This window comes from Humulus lupulus, chromosome 6 (genome assembly GCF_963169125.1).
Source record: "Humulus lupulus chromosome 6, drHumLupu1.1, whole genome shotgun sequence".
NCBI classification, from domain to species: Eukaryota; Viridiplantae; Streptophyta; class Magnoliopsida; order Rosales; family Cannabaceae; genus Humulus; species Humulus lupulus.
The window spans coordinates 62,567,862-62,584,026 of record NC_084798.1 but is presented as its reverse complement, the minus strand read 5'-3'; the positions used below and the strand labels follow the sequence as shown (position 1 = coordinate 62,584,026).

The following is a 16,165-nucleotide window of genomic DNA, read 5'->3' as shown; positions in this document are numbered from 1 at the left end:
AGAACACCATTTTTCTTCTTGAAAAATGATGTTCTTGGAGGATTTCAGATGTTTAGAAAGATTAGAGGGGCCCCAAGAAGTGTTTTGGACATGAAGAAACCGCTTGAAAAGCTCTGAAACAAGATTTTGCATTGCAACCACCATTTTTGGCAGTACAGTTGCAACGGGGAAGAATAGCATGGTCCAACCACTGTGCTACGAATTTCCGATGCTTCAGGGGTTAGTTGAGGTGTTGGGACTCTTTGGAACAACTTTGAACCGGTTTGGCATGTCAAAAACATGCTGAAAGAGGAGCTAGAATCTCGCCAGTGATGGAGAAGAAGAAGATTCTTATGAGCTCACTAAAATCCCATTTTCGTGGGTTTTTTCTTCGGTTTTTTAATATCCAATGATTGTGTGATGCTCTTGAACTTTTTTTGGAATTTTTTCTTATGTGTGTGATTTTCTATGAATTATAAGTGAAAATAATTAGATAAAATAATTGTTTTAGAGGGTTTTGATCAAGTAAATATGTTGATAATTCTTATGTGGTAATGTCATCACCCCAGCCACTGTTGATAGTTATTTCATATTTTTATTTTAAATGATTTAATTTTTGGTTAAAATTTTCTTGTTAGTGATACGGATATATAATTAATGAAATAGGTTTGAAGTATCTAAAAATTTTGTAAAATTTGGGGGCTGTATAATCTAATTTTTAAATGTTAAAAATCATATTGAATCTGGTTTTGAGGTTATAGGTTGTTAATTTACTAATTTTCAAGTAAATTGTGATAATTAGTTCTTAAATATGATTTAAAGGAATTAATTATCTAAATGGATGTACTCACTATTTCGATGTTATTTTAGGGGTTGTAAAATAATATTGAATGTGGAGAATGATTTTAGGGACATACTTGAGTTTTGTTTTTAATTGGGTAATTAGTCTATAATTTTAATGCTTTAAGATGTGATTTTTGGCATGAAATATTGAATATTATGCATGATTAATATTTCAATATTATGTAATGGGTTAAACTTATTTTAAAATCACTTTAAGGTATATAAGGCTCATTTTGATTATTATATGGATTTTTAGAAATTAGTTTGATATAAATAGCTAATTTTGGACTATAAAGGTATTTTCGTAAAATTTCACGTAAAAAGTTATTGCATAAATACATTTGTTATGTTGGAATGATTTCTTATGGACTAATTTAGTTCTTGAAAACCACGCAAGGTGATTTTGGTGATTTGTATTGCGTTTGTAGACCTAATATCAAATTTGGGTCTTGCTTGTGTTTTGAAACTTTGTTTTCGATACTTAAATGAATTTTGAGATTCGATATTGTCTTGAGAGTGTTTAGGGTCTATTTTGACAAGGAAATTAACAAGAAGGTTCGGGAGGTGAAATGTTACTTTATTGCAAATAAGGTAAGAAGAGTGGACACTTGTGCATAGGGTTTACACTCGGTTAATTGTTAATTTTGTTAGGAATTGTTAGCATAATTAGATGCTAGGTGATTGTTTGCTTATGTATGGATTGAATGTGTTTTGTATGATGCCTATGTTTAGTGCATGAGTTTTGGTCGTGGCTATCTGTGTGCGAATAATACTTGCATGGATTTTGTTGTTATCATGGGTGAGAATAATTCATGGTAAGTTATTCCCCGTGTGAATGTCATGTGTGCAAATAGCATGTGGCAAGGCAAGCTACATTACAGGTCTGATCAACATGAATGTGAGTCATTTGATTGCATGTGAGAATAATGTGCATGTTGGTGACTGTTGTGATGTATGTGAGCATAGCATGCATGTATATATGTTTATGATTGTAATATGAGATTGAGATTATTGTTTTACGTTTGTTGGGAAGGTTGTGTCCATCACAGCTCTTCTTACTAGGTGTTAACGCACGGATACTCTGTGTTGCAGGTAAAGGAAAGTCAAAGCAGTTAGATGATGGCTCAAGGCGATGGCTTTACATGACTAGGGATCAGGCTGCAGTGATTTGATATTTATTACTTTTTAATAAGGCATTTGGGGTAATGTCACATATTTTTATTTTAAAATGTTGGTTATGAACTTAAGTAATATTTTGTCCACATTAGTTTTGTTATTGTTTTAAAATACTAATCTATTTTGTTTTTAAATGATGAGATCTCATGCATGGTTTCAATTGTTTAAACAAGTTTGAATGTCTTAACAGTTTATTTCATTAAAACAAACTATTAAATAATATATCCATAAATTAGGATGTTATAGGCTCAGTGCTCAAAAAATGATAATTGAGATTTATAGTTGGATTCAAGAATCCAGAAAGTATTTTGAACGACTAGAAAATACTTTAATGATTAAGTTAAGATATAATTTATGCTTGGGGCTTGGTTTTATGTCAGGGCTCTAGATGTATGCCTAGGGGCTCGGGAATTAGATTAAATGCTCGACAATTTGTCTCTTAAGAAATATTTGGAGTTTAGACATGAAATTTCAGACATAGATTAAGAATAAATTATTATTGAGAATAATAATTTTCTAAGTCTGGTTTGGGTTTCTAAGATAAGTGTTTTGGTAATTTTACCCCGAGAACTCGAGTTTGGGTTGAGAGTCCTGTAACGTCCCTAAATTACTTAATAAGGCTTAGGGCCTTGATTAGGGGGTCAAGATGGAAATATATGGAATTATGTGCTAATTTGGTTTATTTAATTGTAATTATGTGGATTATATGATTATATAGTTAGTTGAGCATGTTTAGAAATATTGACTATGCATGCGGGCCCGCTTCTTCTTAGAAAGGCAACTCTGATAATTTGGCCTATTGCGGGCATAATTATATATCTATGTTCATATATGTGATATATGTGAGAGACCACATTATTATGTGGGTTAATTTGGGTTACTCGGCATGAGGCGATCCTGGGGAGAAAGTTAGCAGGAAAGTCACAACGGGACCCAATACCTGAATCGGGGCGAATCAAGGGGTATTTTGGGTATTAGATATTTCATTAGGTTATCAGGTTATGGAAATGAATAATTGGAGATGTATTTGAAGTTAGTGAGTTTAGGAGGGAATATTGAGGAATTTGATCATGTTTCCCTCTTGGGACGTTTTTGGTACCCCGAGCCTCGGGATTGACTTAAGTCACTTAAGCTTAGGATACTAAAGACGGAAACACAAAATACTTCTCCCAAGCTGACTATTTCTCTCTCACCTTACTCTCTTCTTCTCTAAGCATCCTCTAGTTAACCATTGAAGAACTAAGGAGGAATTTGGGCTAGAAACACAAGAATTGAAGCCTAAACTTGGGGACTTAGCTCTGTTGCAGCTTGCAGAATTAATCTTCAGTGGAGGTAAAATCTAGAGTGTGATTTTGACATTGAAATTCTGAGTTTGTTTGGTTGTATTAGAGTGTTCTTTAACCTTTAAGCTTCAAAATTAGCCTAGTGCTGGGATGAGATTTAAGGCTGGATTTCTGTTGGGTTTTGTTGCTGGGAAGGTGTTAGAACTATTGTGGTAAATGAATTATGGTTTAGGGGTGAATTTGGGTTAGTTTGGATTGAATTTGCCTGCTAAAAATGGAAGAAAATCTGGGTTCGAGGGGCCAAGTCGCGACCTTGTTCTTGAGGGGCCGCGATTCAACCTGAACCTAGGGCCTTGGGAGGCCTCTGTCTATGGGGCGCATCGTGACTCTCAAGGGCAAGTCACGGCCCATGCCCCTTGCTGGAGGGAAGGAGGCTCTATGGTAGGAGAGGTACGCCACGACCCTCAGGGCCAGGCCGCGACCCGCTTGGGCATTTTGGCCTTGGGAATGTGTTTTTAAACGGGAACTTTTTCCTTAGGGCTCGGGATCAATTCCACTACCCGGATTAGTGAAACTCGAGGCCCTGGATGCTAGGACTCGATCCAGAAGACTTTATTTTCTCATTATTGATGGAATCCTATATTATGGTTGTGACTAGGGTATCGCTAGGGGCTCATAATGAGGATTGTGCTTGAGGGTAGTTCTTATTTACGCTTACTTAAACCTGAGGTAAGAAAACTACACCCAATACCTGCTATATGTGATTAAGGCTTGGCTCGACTATTATCAATTATCTTGACTAGGGCTTGGGCCCCAAGGACATTTATATTTAAGCTTTTGCTTCACATGTTGGTTGATATCTGCTTAGGTGATTTATGAATGTTGTATGAATTCTTGAATTAGGGCATGAAGCCCCGTTATATAGGTAGCCTCGTTATATAGATATGATTAGCATTGAGAGAATGATTATTCGATGGTGTTCTGTGATCAACATGCATATTATGTTGGGATATGCCTAACCATATCTGTTTTTGTATTGAGGTTTGTAATCCTGGATCAGGGCTTGACTTATTAGTCAAGGACAGCAATGGTGCGTTGCGCGTTGGTTGAAAGGCTTAGGCCAAAACCAGCAACGTACTATTACGTTGGTCGACTCTAAGGTCGATGGTAAACCAAGGGGTTGGGCTTGTTCTACGGCTAGTGTTTCATAGCTAAGGGTGAGGGCCCCAGGTGAATCTATGATCATGTAGCTAGGGCATAGGCTCGGGGTTGGATCTAAAGCCAACTATTTAGGGCAGCGGCCCTAAGTTGGTCCAATGACAACTTGTTCGCAACTGAATGATGGTAATTGTAGGTTGATATTGCTGGTCATGTTAGATGGTATCTGGAAGTTTATATTCTTTATTTATTCACATGTTGAGTTTTCTTGCTGAGCCTTTGCTCACAAGTGCCTTGTGGTGCATGTAAGGGGAAGGTAAAGCTTGACCAGCCATGTGTTGGAGAGCTTCGGTGAAGGTGTGTACATATGCGAGTGCTCGACCACCATGGCCGGGAATATCTCAGAGAAACTAAGGTTGTAGCCTTATGTTTTCGCTTAGGTCGGCTGAATGTAACTTTTGATGTATATATCTCTTTTTAAAATTTTAGTTGTAATATTTTGGGATCCCATGTCTGTATGAAACTTTTTAAATAAAAGTCAATAGTTCTTTTCACCAAAAATTTTAACCCTAACCCTTGACACAAACTTTAGTTACACATTTTAAACTAAATGACTTGGTTAGCAAGTCTGACACAATTTAAAGTACACAATGTAACGGTCCTGGTTTAGGAGGACGTTACAACTTGGTATCAGAACTGCCAAGGTTTAAGGGTTCCTGAAGACTAGTTGGGCATGTACACTCCCCACTAAAGACAAGTTCAACTCAGGATTCAGTAACTATTGTGTGTTTATATGTTTAAATGCTTAAACATGATATGAATGCCTTATTTGCTTGTCTATTTAGGAAGCATGAGATAATCTGATAGGGCCTAGCCCTTGACTGCTGCATGAATGATAAAGAACATGCTTATTAGCATTGTTAGTGCTTGTGGATGCAAGGGAACCTCTTATTAGCGTTATTATTTGTATATAGGCTAGGAAATTATTATTAGCACTGTTACCACTGGCTAGGAAAGAAAGAACATGCTTATTAGCTATGTTAGACTTGTGTTAATACTTGGATATGTCTATGTGTATTGTTAATTGCTGATGGATATCAAGAAGAGCTTATTAGCACTATGAATGAATATATTACGTGATGGCATGCTTATTAGCATTGCACTTGTTTTTTATCTGTTGATCTTGGACCGTCAGGTGGCAAAAGGTATAGTTATTACTTACCTAATGGTTGGTTTGATCTCTGTAGGGTGGACTGGGCAACAGTATGAATCCTCGAAGGTCGGGGAGATTGGCTGGCCAGGAGTTACAGTCCAGTGAAGGGAATGACCAAGGCCAGGCCCCACTGCCAGCTCCAGAAAACTAGCAATAGGTTCTTGCTGATATGCAAGCCAAATTGGAGAGGCAGGAGGAAGAGATACACCTCTGGAGATAGCAATAGGTTCCAACAGGGAACCTATAGGCCGCGATACCGACAGTGGTACAGCCAGAGGTACCAGCTGTTGTAATGCCCCAGGCTGGGGGAGATAGGTGGGAACCCCTGTACGAGAGGTTTAGGAAGAAACACCCTCCAGTCTTTGAGGGCGGCTCAGATCCACTGAAGGCTGATCAATGGATGACTATGATAACCACTATCTTGGATTTTATGATGGTAGGTGGTAATGAGAGAGTGGCCTGCACCACTTATATGTTTTCGGAGGATGCCTGGATATTGTGGGAGGTGGTATCCTAGACTAGATCAGTTACCACCATGGAATGGGAAGAGTTCAGAATTCTATTCAATGAGAAGTACTATAATGACGCGGTTAAAGCTGGGAAGGCTGAGGAATTCAGCAGGTTACTTCAGGGTAACATGATAGTGACTGATTACGCCCTGAAGTTCGACAAGTTGGAAAAGTTTGCTGGGGATCTGGAGCCCACTGATGGGACCTAAAGAGAGAGGTTTCTTCTGGGGCTACAACCTATGATAGCCCGGGATGTTCATATCACTACTGTCACAGGAGTGACTACCTATACATAGGCTGTGGAGAAGGGGCTTATAGTTGAGAGCGAAAAGAACAAGATCTGGCATGACAATGCAGCTAAAAGGGATTCTAGGAGGTCGGGACCTCCATTTCCAGGTTTTGGTAGGGGCGGAGGCCCCAGTGATCAGAAAAGAAAGACTTCGGACATAGTTTCAGCTCCAGGGCCAGATAGGAAGCCACGGGGCATACAGATGGGCCGCCAAAGTGGCAGTGAGACATGGAGGGCAGTTCCAGAGTGTGATAGGTGCAGGAGGCACCATTTTGGGGAATATCAGGCGAATGCTTGTTTTGTTTGTTGTAGTACGAGGCACTTGAAGAAAGAATTCCTGAGAGCTAGAAAGAAGGAGCCAAAGAAGGTGGATAGCCTGATGCCAGCTCGAGTGTTCACCTTGACCCAGGCAGAGGCCGAGGCTTGTCCCTCGGTGGTTATAGGTTAGCTTTCTAATGCTAGAACCTTCTATACTGTTCTTATTGATTCGAGTGCTATGCACTCTTTTGTTGCTAGTAGGATTATAGATGGGTTGTGTAGACCATGTGACTTTTATCCTGTGGGGTTTTGTACGATGTTTCCTACTAGGGAGTTAGTGGTTTCCAAGAGATGGGTTAGATCACGACCATTTACAGTGGATGGCAAGGATTTATTAGTTGACTTTGTAGAACTAGAGATGACAAATTTTGACATAATTCTGGGTGTGGATTGGCTAGAGAAGTATGGGGCAATGATAGACTAGAAGAAGAAGATGGTAACCTTTGAGCCCGAGGGTGAGGACCCCTTTGTATTCTTTGATGAAATCAGATAATAAACTTGGGGAGCAAATGTTATCCCAAAAAATTTTGTTCAATGACGTGGCAATTGGATAGAAAAATGGCAATGCATGGTCAATAGATGACACATTAATAGTCAATGTGTGATATTGATGATCAAGAAATAAATTTACATGGTGTGATTTGCCCGACCAGTCATATGCCATGGTTGATCAGTGATTCGCTTTGCCTGACCAGTGATATGCCTTGGACGACCACTCACTTCGGGGAATGGATTTGGTCGACCGGATCGATCAGAATCTCAGGAGTTAATCGTCCAATGACTCTTCAGTAAAGACTCGGTAACAGCTTCAACCTGAATCACTCGTATCTTCCGCAGGAATCTCTTAAATATCCCGAAGTAATAGCTATATTGTTGTAATTTTAATTTATTTATATTTTATTAATTAAAGTTGGTTGGAACAATCAAGGACCCCATCAAACGGGATATTTCTCAAGTACGATCCATGAGCCTATAAATAAAGGGCTCATTGGATCATTTAGAGGGATCTGGGGATTGAAAGTAAACTCTCTAGTTTGGAGACTTTGGGACCATTACTTGGGGCATTCTAGGAGCATTTTCTGAGAGTTCAGAGAGAGAAACACTGTATTTTCCTACTTATACTTGAGAAACTTAGTTGAATAAGGTTCATCTGATCTTAAGTATAGGCTAGATATATCACAACTTTAAGTGGATTAGGCTATTACCAACAAATTGGGGCTGAACCACTATAAAAATTACTTGTGTTATTTACTTTCTATTCAAGGTTTATTGTCGTTTTTGCGTCTACTCGCAGTTGGCCAAAATCGTGGTCAATAAATTAATTAATTACAAATTAGTTGTAATTATCGAAATTAATTAGTAATTAATTATTGTATAATTTTCGAAATTATATAAATAATTAATTTATTATAATTTTGAAAATTATAATAAAATGAATATTAAATTTTGAAATTAATATTTTATTAAAATTGGTTTTAATTAGTTAGTAGAATTAATTAAATATCTTTATTTGAGTGGGAGATAATAATCTGACAAGTTCAAATTGGATTTAAATTTAAAAGACTAATATTTTTTTCAAATAATTAATTATATGTGATAATTAGTTAAAAAGATAATAGATTCAAATTTGAATTAATTATCAAGTTGTTGGATTTTATCTGATAAGGTAGTTTGAATAAATAATTAAATAATTGTAGAAAAATCATATTCCCCTATTTTATAGGGTGTTGTATGACACACACAATCCCTGAACTATGTGTGGCATGCATTTATAGAAATCGGGGAATGAATTTTTCACTTTTATTTATTTAATTAATTAATTAATGAAAAATTCAAAAAGATAATTTTGATATTTTCATTAATGAGATAATTAATTAATTAAAAGATAAATTGTAGTTGGTTACATATTTATTTTTTAAACTTAAATATTTTATGTATAAGTTAGACTTATCAGAAAAAAAAAATATACTCAATACTCAATTATTCGCTCTAAGAAAAAAACGATACTTTCCATCTCTCCCTGAAAAAGATACAGAACCAATCTCAGACCTATTCTCTTGATCTCATGTGTTTAGTACATCAAGTTGAATCATAAATATACCATCCTTCATTCTCTAAGTGCCCACACACTTCTTGAGGTGTAGAGAACGATGTGGAAGATCTCGGTGTGAGTACTTGGGAACAGCTTGGATAGGAAGATCGTTTATTTTACGAAAATATAGTGAGGACACTTGATAGGCATCAACAGATATGTTCTTTATTCTTTTCTTATTTATGATTAATGTATGTATATTAATGGATCTGAATATTTAAAAGTAGTTTAAATATGTTACAAAAATTTTGTTGTACACTGAGCCAACCCATCACACAATTTCGCTGCGTATTAGGAAACTTGTTATTAACATGATACCACTTAGGTCGTGCCAGTAGAACCAGAACGGAAACGATTAGTCTGTGAATTTCTGGACATGTTTCCAGAAGATCGGCCAAGGTTACCTCCACACAGGGAGACTGAGTTTGCAATTGAATTGGCACCAGGGACAGAGCCAGTGTCTAGGGCACCTTACAGAATGGCTCCAGCTGAGCTGAGGGAACTAAAGGTTCAACTACAAGAGTTACTAGACTTGGGATTTATCAGACCCAGCTTTTGTCCATGGGGCGCACCGGTCCTCTTTTTGAAGAAAAATGACGGTTCTCTGAGGATGTGTATCAATTACAAAAAACTGAATAAGTTGACTATCAAGAACAGATATCCTCTGCCAAGGATTGATGATATGCTTAATCAGTTGCAGGGTAGAACGGTGTTCTCTAAGATAGATCTTCGATCTGGTTATCTCCAGTTGAGGATCAGAGAGGAGGATATACTGAAGACAACTTTTTGCACCAGGTACGGGCATTATGAGTTTTTGGTGATGTCATTTGGATTGACTAATGCCCCAGTAGCATTTATGGATTTGATGAACATAGTGTTCAAAGACTACCTAGACCAGTTTGTGATTGTCTTTATTGACTATATATTGATATATTCTCGGACAGAGACAGAGCACGAGCAACACCTCAGATTGGTACTACAGAGGTTAAGAGAACACATGCTGTATGTGAAGTTCAAGAAATGCGAGTTTTGGTTGCCACATAAGACCTTCTTAGGTCACATAGTTAGTGATCTATGAAAATTTATATGCAAGTATACGTGGTCGAATCAAGTAATATATAATAAGTAGAGTGTCAATCCCACAAAGACTACTTTCCAAATACCACTAATTGATTTTCAAATTCTATTTGGTGATTTAAAATTTAGATGAATAATTAAACTGAAATGAATACTCTAAACTACGAACAAAATTTAATTAACTTAAAACAAAACAATGAATCAACTAATCAATAATAAAAAGCCTAGGAACTAATTTTATCAACTTTTCATTCAATTAATATGCAACCCATATCTATATAATGATAGCATAATCAATTCTCATCTTTCAAATTTTGAATCAAAACCATTAAATCAAGTAAATAGTGATAAAATATTTACCAACATTAAATAAACATCATATTGATTAGAATAGAGAAGAAGCATCAATAGAATATCATAATAAAATTAAATAGAAATCCTAGTGACTACATTAATCCCTAGATAAATGAAATTAGTTCATAGATAACATGATCGAAATAACATTCAAATAATTACTCATAGAAAATAATCTAAGGAATTCAGATGAAAAAAAATCCAGAAAGTTAAAACCAGAAAAACAATCTAAAGCAGCAGTTTTTCTAGATCTAGGGTTTTACAAAATCAGAACTGCCTATCAAAATCGCAGAATAATGTTGCTTAAATAGTCTCCCAAGATTCCTAAGTGAAAAGACCGTTTTGCCCTTCAAAAAGTGGTTCAAAATCTGAAAAATGCATTGACAGCGTTGTAGCGTTGAGTATTGACCACTGTAGCGCTATAGTCAGAGCCAAGATACCCTAAAAATTATTTCACTGGCATTGTAGCTCCCTTGATGTAGCACTGGGGCGCTGCTTTGCTGTTCTTGATAGCGATGTAGTGCTGGCTTTGTAGCGCTGGGGCGCTACTTACAGATTCATTCAAACTTCATCATCTCCTCCCTAGCGATGTGGCGCTACTTTGATAGTGTTGTAGCGCTATTGACAGTAACATAACTCGTACATATCGACCCCGAAAAACATGATTTTCTCCAAATTAACTATATTTTCTTCCACTTTCACTTCATTCCACTCTTTTCAACAACTTAGCATGGAAAACCTGAAACATGAACAAACGAGCATAATTCTGCAATAAAATAATCCTAAACTAATGAAAACCAACCTAAAAGCTAGACCATAAACGAGCCTAAAACTCGTTTAGCAAACTCCCCTAAACTAAGCCTTTACTCGCCCTCGAGTAAAAAATCTAACTAGACTCAAATCTAAACAAACCAAGTTGACATAACTAACCAATTTAAACACTAAGACTGCTATGCATATACAATTCTTCAGGAAAAACAATCATGCTATTTAAAATATTAATCTAGATTTTCAATCTCAATTGCATCACCCTTTCACTGCAATCTATCAACACCAAAGCTCATTTACTCATAAATCACAAATAAAATAATTGAACCATTATATGCACATCAAATTCTCACCAACTAACCACATAACCAAGTTATTCCATATGCCTGCACTACTTACTATTCTCCATTAATATAAACAAATGCACAAATAAGAATCAATAAGACTTTACAAAGGTTGTAATAGAAGGCTTAGGTATAGGTAAATAAAGAGACATTTTTAGGCTTAATCATACTACAAGCAATCCAACTCAATAGACTTTCCCTAAAATTTCACACCTCTCATCCCTTATTACCCCTTTTTTCTGTGCAATGATTGAGAATATTTTTTTGTTCTTTTTTTTCAATACACTCCCCCAAACTTTGATTTTTCAATAGATAATTGTTTGGGAGCATAATCATTTTTCACTTTGTTTTCCTTTTCTTTCTTTAATTTTTTTTCTCAATCACAATTAATTTTCTTAATAACACATAATACAAACATCCCATTACACATTCACTCCCCTCATATAATAATTTTCCTTCTCATGGTATGGGTCAAAAAGAGTAAATGGTATTTCATTTCAGAGTTAGGCTCAAAAGAATGTGTTAATCAATAAAATGGTTATAAGGATAAAATTTTATAGGGTTAGCTTGAAAGGTACAACCAGTCCAAAAAAATTTCCTATATCATTTTCCTAAATGTGCATTGTTTCAAATTTCATCTCAAATAGTAAGCAAACAGGTTCTATAATTTATTTCAATCCACAATCCAAATTCGACATGCATAAAATAACTCAATTATAACAATTGCAATTTATGAGTAATAGATCTGTAATGTCAACACATCACAGTGAAAAGAAAAAGTAATCTAACCGAGCACACAGATTGTTTCATAAGCACATCAACTTTTTCTTTGGATTATTATACTACAAAACTGTCAATCATATTTAAATGGCAATTATTATATACTTAATTTATACTCTAAAACATGACTCAAAACAAACAACTAATGAAAATTAAAAACAAGCAAATCGTAAAACGCAAACGCATCAAAAAAAATAATAGAAATAAATCTCTCCCCCAAACATAAAACTAAACATTGTCCCCAATGTTAAGTACAGAAAGAATGAGAACAGAGACTTACCTGTTAGCCACCTCAGTATGGCGGTTGTGGCGGCTGAGACGATGGTCCCTCTAAAGGTCGAGATTGTGGAAGCTGTGGTTCTCGAATTCCCACAAATGATTGAGGCAGAGAGTAGAATGGAGAATATGGTGGATACGGTGGTGGTGGAGCAAAATAAGTTTGATTCAATTCATTTAAAGACCACCGACGAAGGTCTCTCTAAAGGTCGAGATTGTGGAAGCTGTGGTTCTCGAAATCCCACAAATGATTGAGGCAGAGAGTAGAATGGAGAATATGGTGGATACGGTGGTGGTGGAGAAAAATAAGTTTGATTCAATTCATTTAAAGACCACCGACTCACCAGGTTGTTTAAGCGAACCACATGGTTCACCTTGTATTCGTACCGTTGGCCCATGTATTGATTCATCATGTGCTGCTACTGAACCATATATTTTTCTTTTGTTGGATAAGATAATTCAACTTATTACTGACATTCTTCATGCTCTAGTCACTACTACCTCCCTGCATCACCGGATCAACCTCTTCTTCCACCTCCGTTTCCACACGACGTTTACCCTTTTTTCTCGTTTGTGACACATATAGAGCAGGCTCGTGATAATCCTTCATCAAAGTAATCGAAAAAGGTTGCTGCAACGATTGATAAATATCAGTAACAAACTCTGGAACTCCAGCCTTATAACATAACATTGTGATGACAGATCCATGGCCCAAACCTCCACTGGTATGGCCCTTTTCAATGAACTCAATGTTTTCCTTAATCCATGAACCCTCATTAATAGTCATTCCTGTCTTGAGCGCATACATCAGTAATACTCGATCTTTAGTCATATCAGACACATGACTTAGTGACATAAACTGAGCACAAACAAAGAAAGCCCAAAATCTAGCCTCAATATTCAGTTGACAAGACGCTATAATTTTAGGTAAAGTGCCAGATAAATTCCAAGGAGCACCTTTAAAACATAATTTTTCAGCCACAGTATTATAATCGATATAGCCCTTCAAAAATCTTGTTTATTCCTCTTCTTGCTCTTTTATATGTGGGACGTTGAAAACCTTATTAATGACTTCAGCCGTAAAAGGGATTCACTTACCTCTAACAAAAACTTTATCATTGTGTTTATTTCGTAAATTGGCATAAAACTCATACACTAATGATACATTTGCCTGCGCCAATTTTGTCACAAAATTGTCCCACTTTCGAGCTGCGAGATTAGCTCTACCTAATTCGAAAATCTGATGATCAAAAGGGTCAGATTGATATTCCACCACACGTTCAAGAATCAATGTTTTTCTAACAAACTTTTCATAACGCTCTTGAGCTTGAAAATTTATAAACCTAGTTTCATCATACTCTTGCTCCGAGCTATCACCCCTTTGTTGGGAAGCAGAAACTTGGCCTTTCCCCTTATCCTTATTCCTTCCCACTCTACTTTTAGGAGCCATTATCTACACTCTCAATAACACCAACCCAGAAAAATTTGACAGCACCTCCCCTGAAATTAACTAGTTTCCTTCTTCACAACCACCCTATAAATTCAATTTCACAAAACACAACATCCAAGTTCCCCAAATAACAGCAACAAAACTAAACTTTTCCAAAAGCAAGCAACAAATTTACCCAATCCCAAATGCAGCAAAAAATCTTAGAATAAAAGGGATTGAAACCACTTGCTAACCCTTGAAATGGTTTCCCTTATGCTTGATTGAGTAAAGCCCCTTGAAAATTTAAATCTTCTTTAAGAAATTAAAACTTTGAATTTTTATGGTTCCAAAATGGAATTTGGAAATTGAAAGTGATGTTAAAGGTAAGAATTTTAAAGGTAAAGTGAGAAATTGACAAAAGGGCTGAGAGGGAAGAGAAAATGAAGAAGATAAATGGAAGATATGATTAGATTTTCTGGAAGGAGGGTGTAATGGAGGATCTATGGAGGCTTTGGGGTGTTGGGATGGAGAGAACACAGAAAGGAGAAGAAAAAATGAGGGTTTGGGGAAAGGAAATTTGAAACCCTTTCTTTTTAAAAAAAAATCTATACTAGAGCATTGTAGCACTACACATGCAGCGCTATAGTGCTACTACTGAGTTTCTGGGCCCTTCGGTTCTGAGTATAGCGCCATAGCGCTACTAAACCAGCGCTGTAGTGCTAAGGACCAAATAAAAAATATCCCTGAGGGTCTGAGATAAGTGCCATAACACCCTATTCATAGCACTGTAGCGCTGGGGCTCGAAAAAAAATTCTCCAATCTTCTTTGTAACTAGCGCCATAGCACCTCCTTCCAAGCGTTATAGCGCTACTTCCTGACAAATTAACATTTTTCTAACCTTTTTCTTGTAAACTCTTACGTTTTTTTCACCTTTTTCACGGTTCATTCAATACATCAAATTTTTTCTAATTAAAACTAAAAATAATCACTAAAACAAATTCCCTAAACATTGTTCCAAACCAAATAAAAACAAAAATCATAAATTTAAAATACAAAAGAAATAAAAAAATAAACTTAGGAATGCCTCCTAAGAGTGTTGTCTTTAATGTCTTTTTGCCAAACTCTTGTTTGTATTCAAATCAAATTGGTTCCAAAATCCCCACGGACTTGCATTTTTCCACTGGGCCTTCCAAATAATGCTTCAATCTCTGACCATTCACCTTAAAGTGTCTTGTCTTCCCACTATGAACTTGCACTGCTCCATAACAAAGAGAAGAACCTACCGTGTACGGTCCTGGCCATCTCGACTTCAATTTACCAGGAAAAAGCTTAAGTCTTGAATTAAATAGCAGAACTTTATCTCCTGGTTGAAAATCCTTCCTCAATATCTGCTTATCATGAAAGGCCTTCGACTTGTTTTTAAAAATTATCGCATTCTCATAAGCTTCATTTCAGAATTCATCAAACTCGTTTAACTTCATAAGCTTATTTTGTCCTGCCATAAAGAGATCAATGTTTAACTTTTTCCCAGCCTAGTAAGCTTTGTGCTCAAGTTCTACAAATAAGTGACATGCCTTACCAAACACCAATCGATATGGTGACATACCAATCGGAGTTTTAGATGTAGTGTGATCAGCCCAAAGTGAATCATCAAGATTCTTTGACCAATCTTTCCTTGACGTATTTACAGTCTTTTCCAAAATACATTTAATCTCCCTATTTGACACCTCGGCTTGGCCATTCGCAATTGGATGATAAAACAATGCTTTTCGATGATGAACATCGTAGCGAGCACAAAGAGCAGTGAACGACATGTTGCAAAAATGACTTCCCCTATCACTAATAATTTCTCTGGGGGTGCCGAACTGAGTGAAGATATTTTTGTGAAGGAATCTAAGTACCTCTTTCCCATCACAAGTAGGAGTTGTTGCAGCTTCTACCCATTTAGAAACATAGTCCACCGCAAGCAAAATGTACTTGTTATTATACGATGACGGGAAAGGTCCCATAAAGTCTACTCCCCAAACGTCAAAAAACTCGACTTCCAAAATACCAGTCATATGCATTTGATCTCTTCTTGATATATTCCCAGTACGTTGACAACGATCACAACTTTTGACAAAAGCATTAGCATCTTTAAATAATGTAGGCCAGTAAAACCCACTCTGCAAAACTTTCCCTGCTGTCCTTGTTCCTCTGAAATGACCGCCACAATGCAACGTATGACAGTGAGTCAAGATTAACAACATCTCCTCTTCGGGCACACATCTTCTAATA

The 16,165-nt window shown here is 36.5% G+C and overlaps 1 protein-coding gene across 1 annotated transcript; it reads right to left on the bottom strand.

The window, feature by feature from the left end:
- Nucleotides 1–15,027: 15,027 nt before the first annotated feature.
- On the bottom strand, nucleotides 15,028–15,702 carry LOC133785148 (uncharacterized). The gene is made up of 2 exons (XM_062224405.1): nucleotides 15,495–15,702; nucleotides 15,028–15,332 (listed from the first exon to the last, which is right to left on the bottom strand). The coding sequence occupies exons 1-2, from the start codon at nucleotides 15,700–15,702 to the stop codon at nucleotides 15,028–15,030; spliced, it is 513 nt and encodes a 170-aa protein (XP_062080389.1).
- Nucleotides 15,703–16,165: the final 463 nt, after the last annotated feature.

Coding starts and splice junctions, on each gene's coding strand:
- LOC133785148 (XM_062224405.1), bottom strand. CDS start 15,702: ATGTCGTTCACTGCTCTTTGTGCTCGCTACGATGTTCATCATCGAAAA. Junction 15,333..15,494: donor TACATCTAAAACTCCGATTG/GTATGTCACCAT, acceptor TCTGAAATGAAG/CTTATGAGAATGCGATAATT.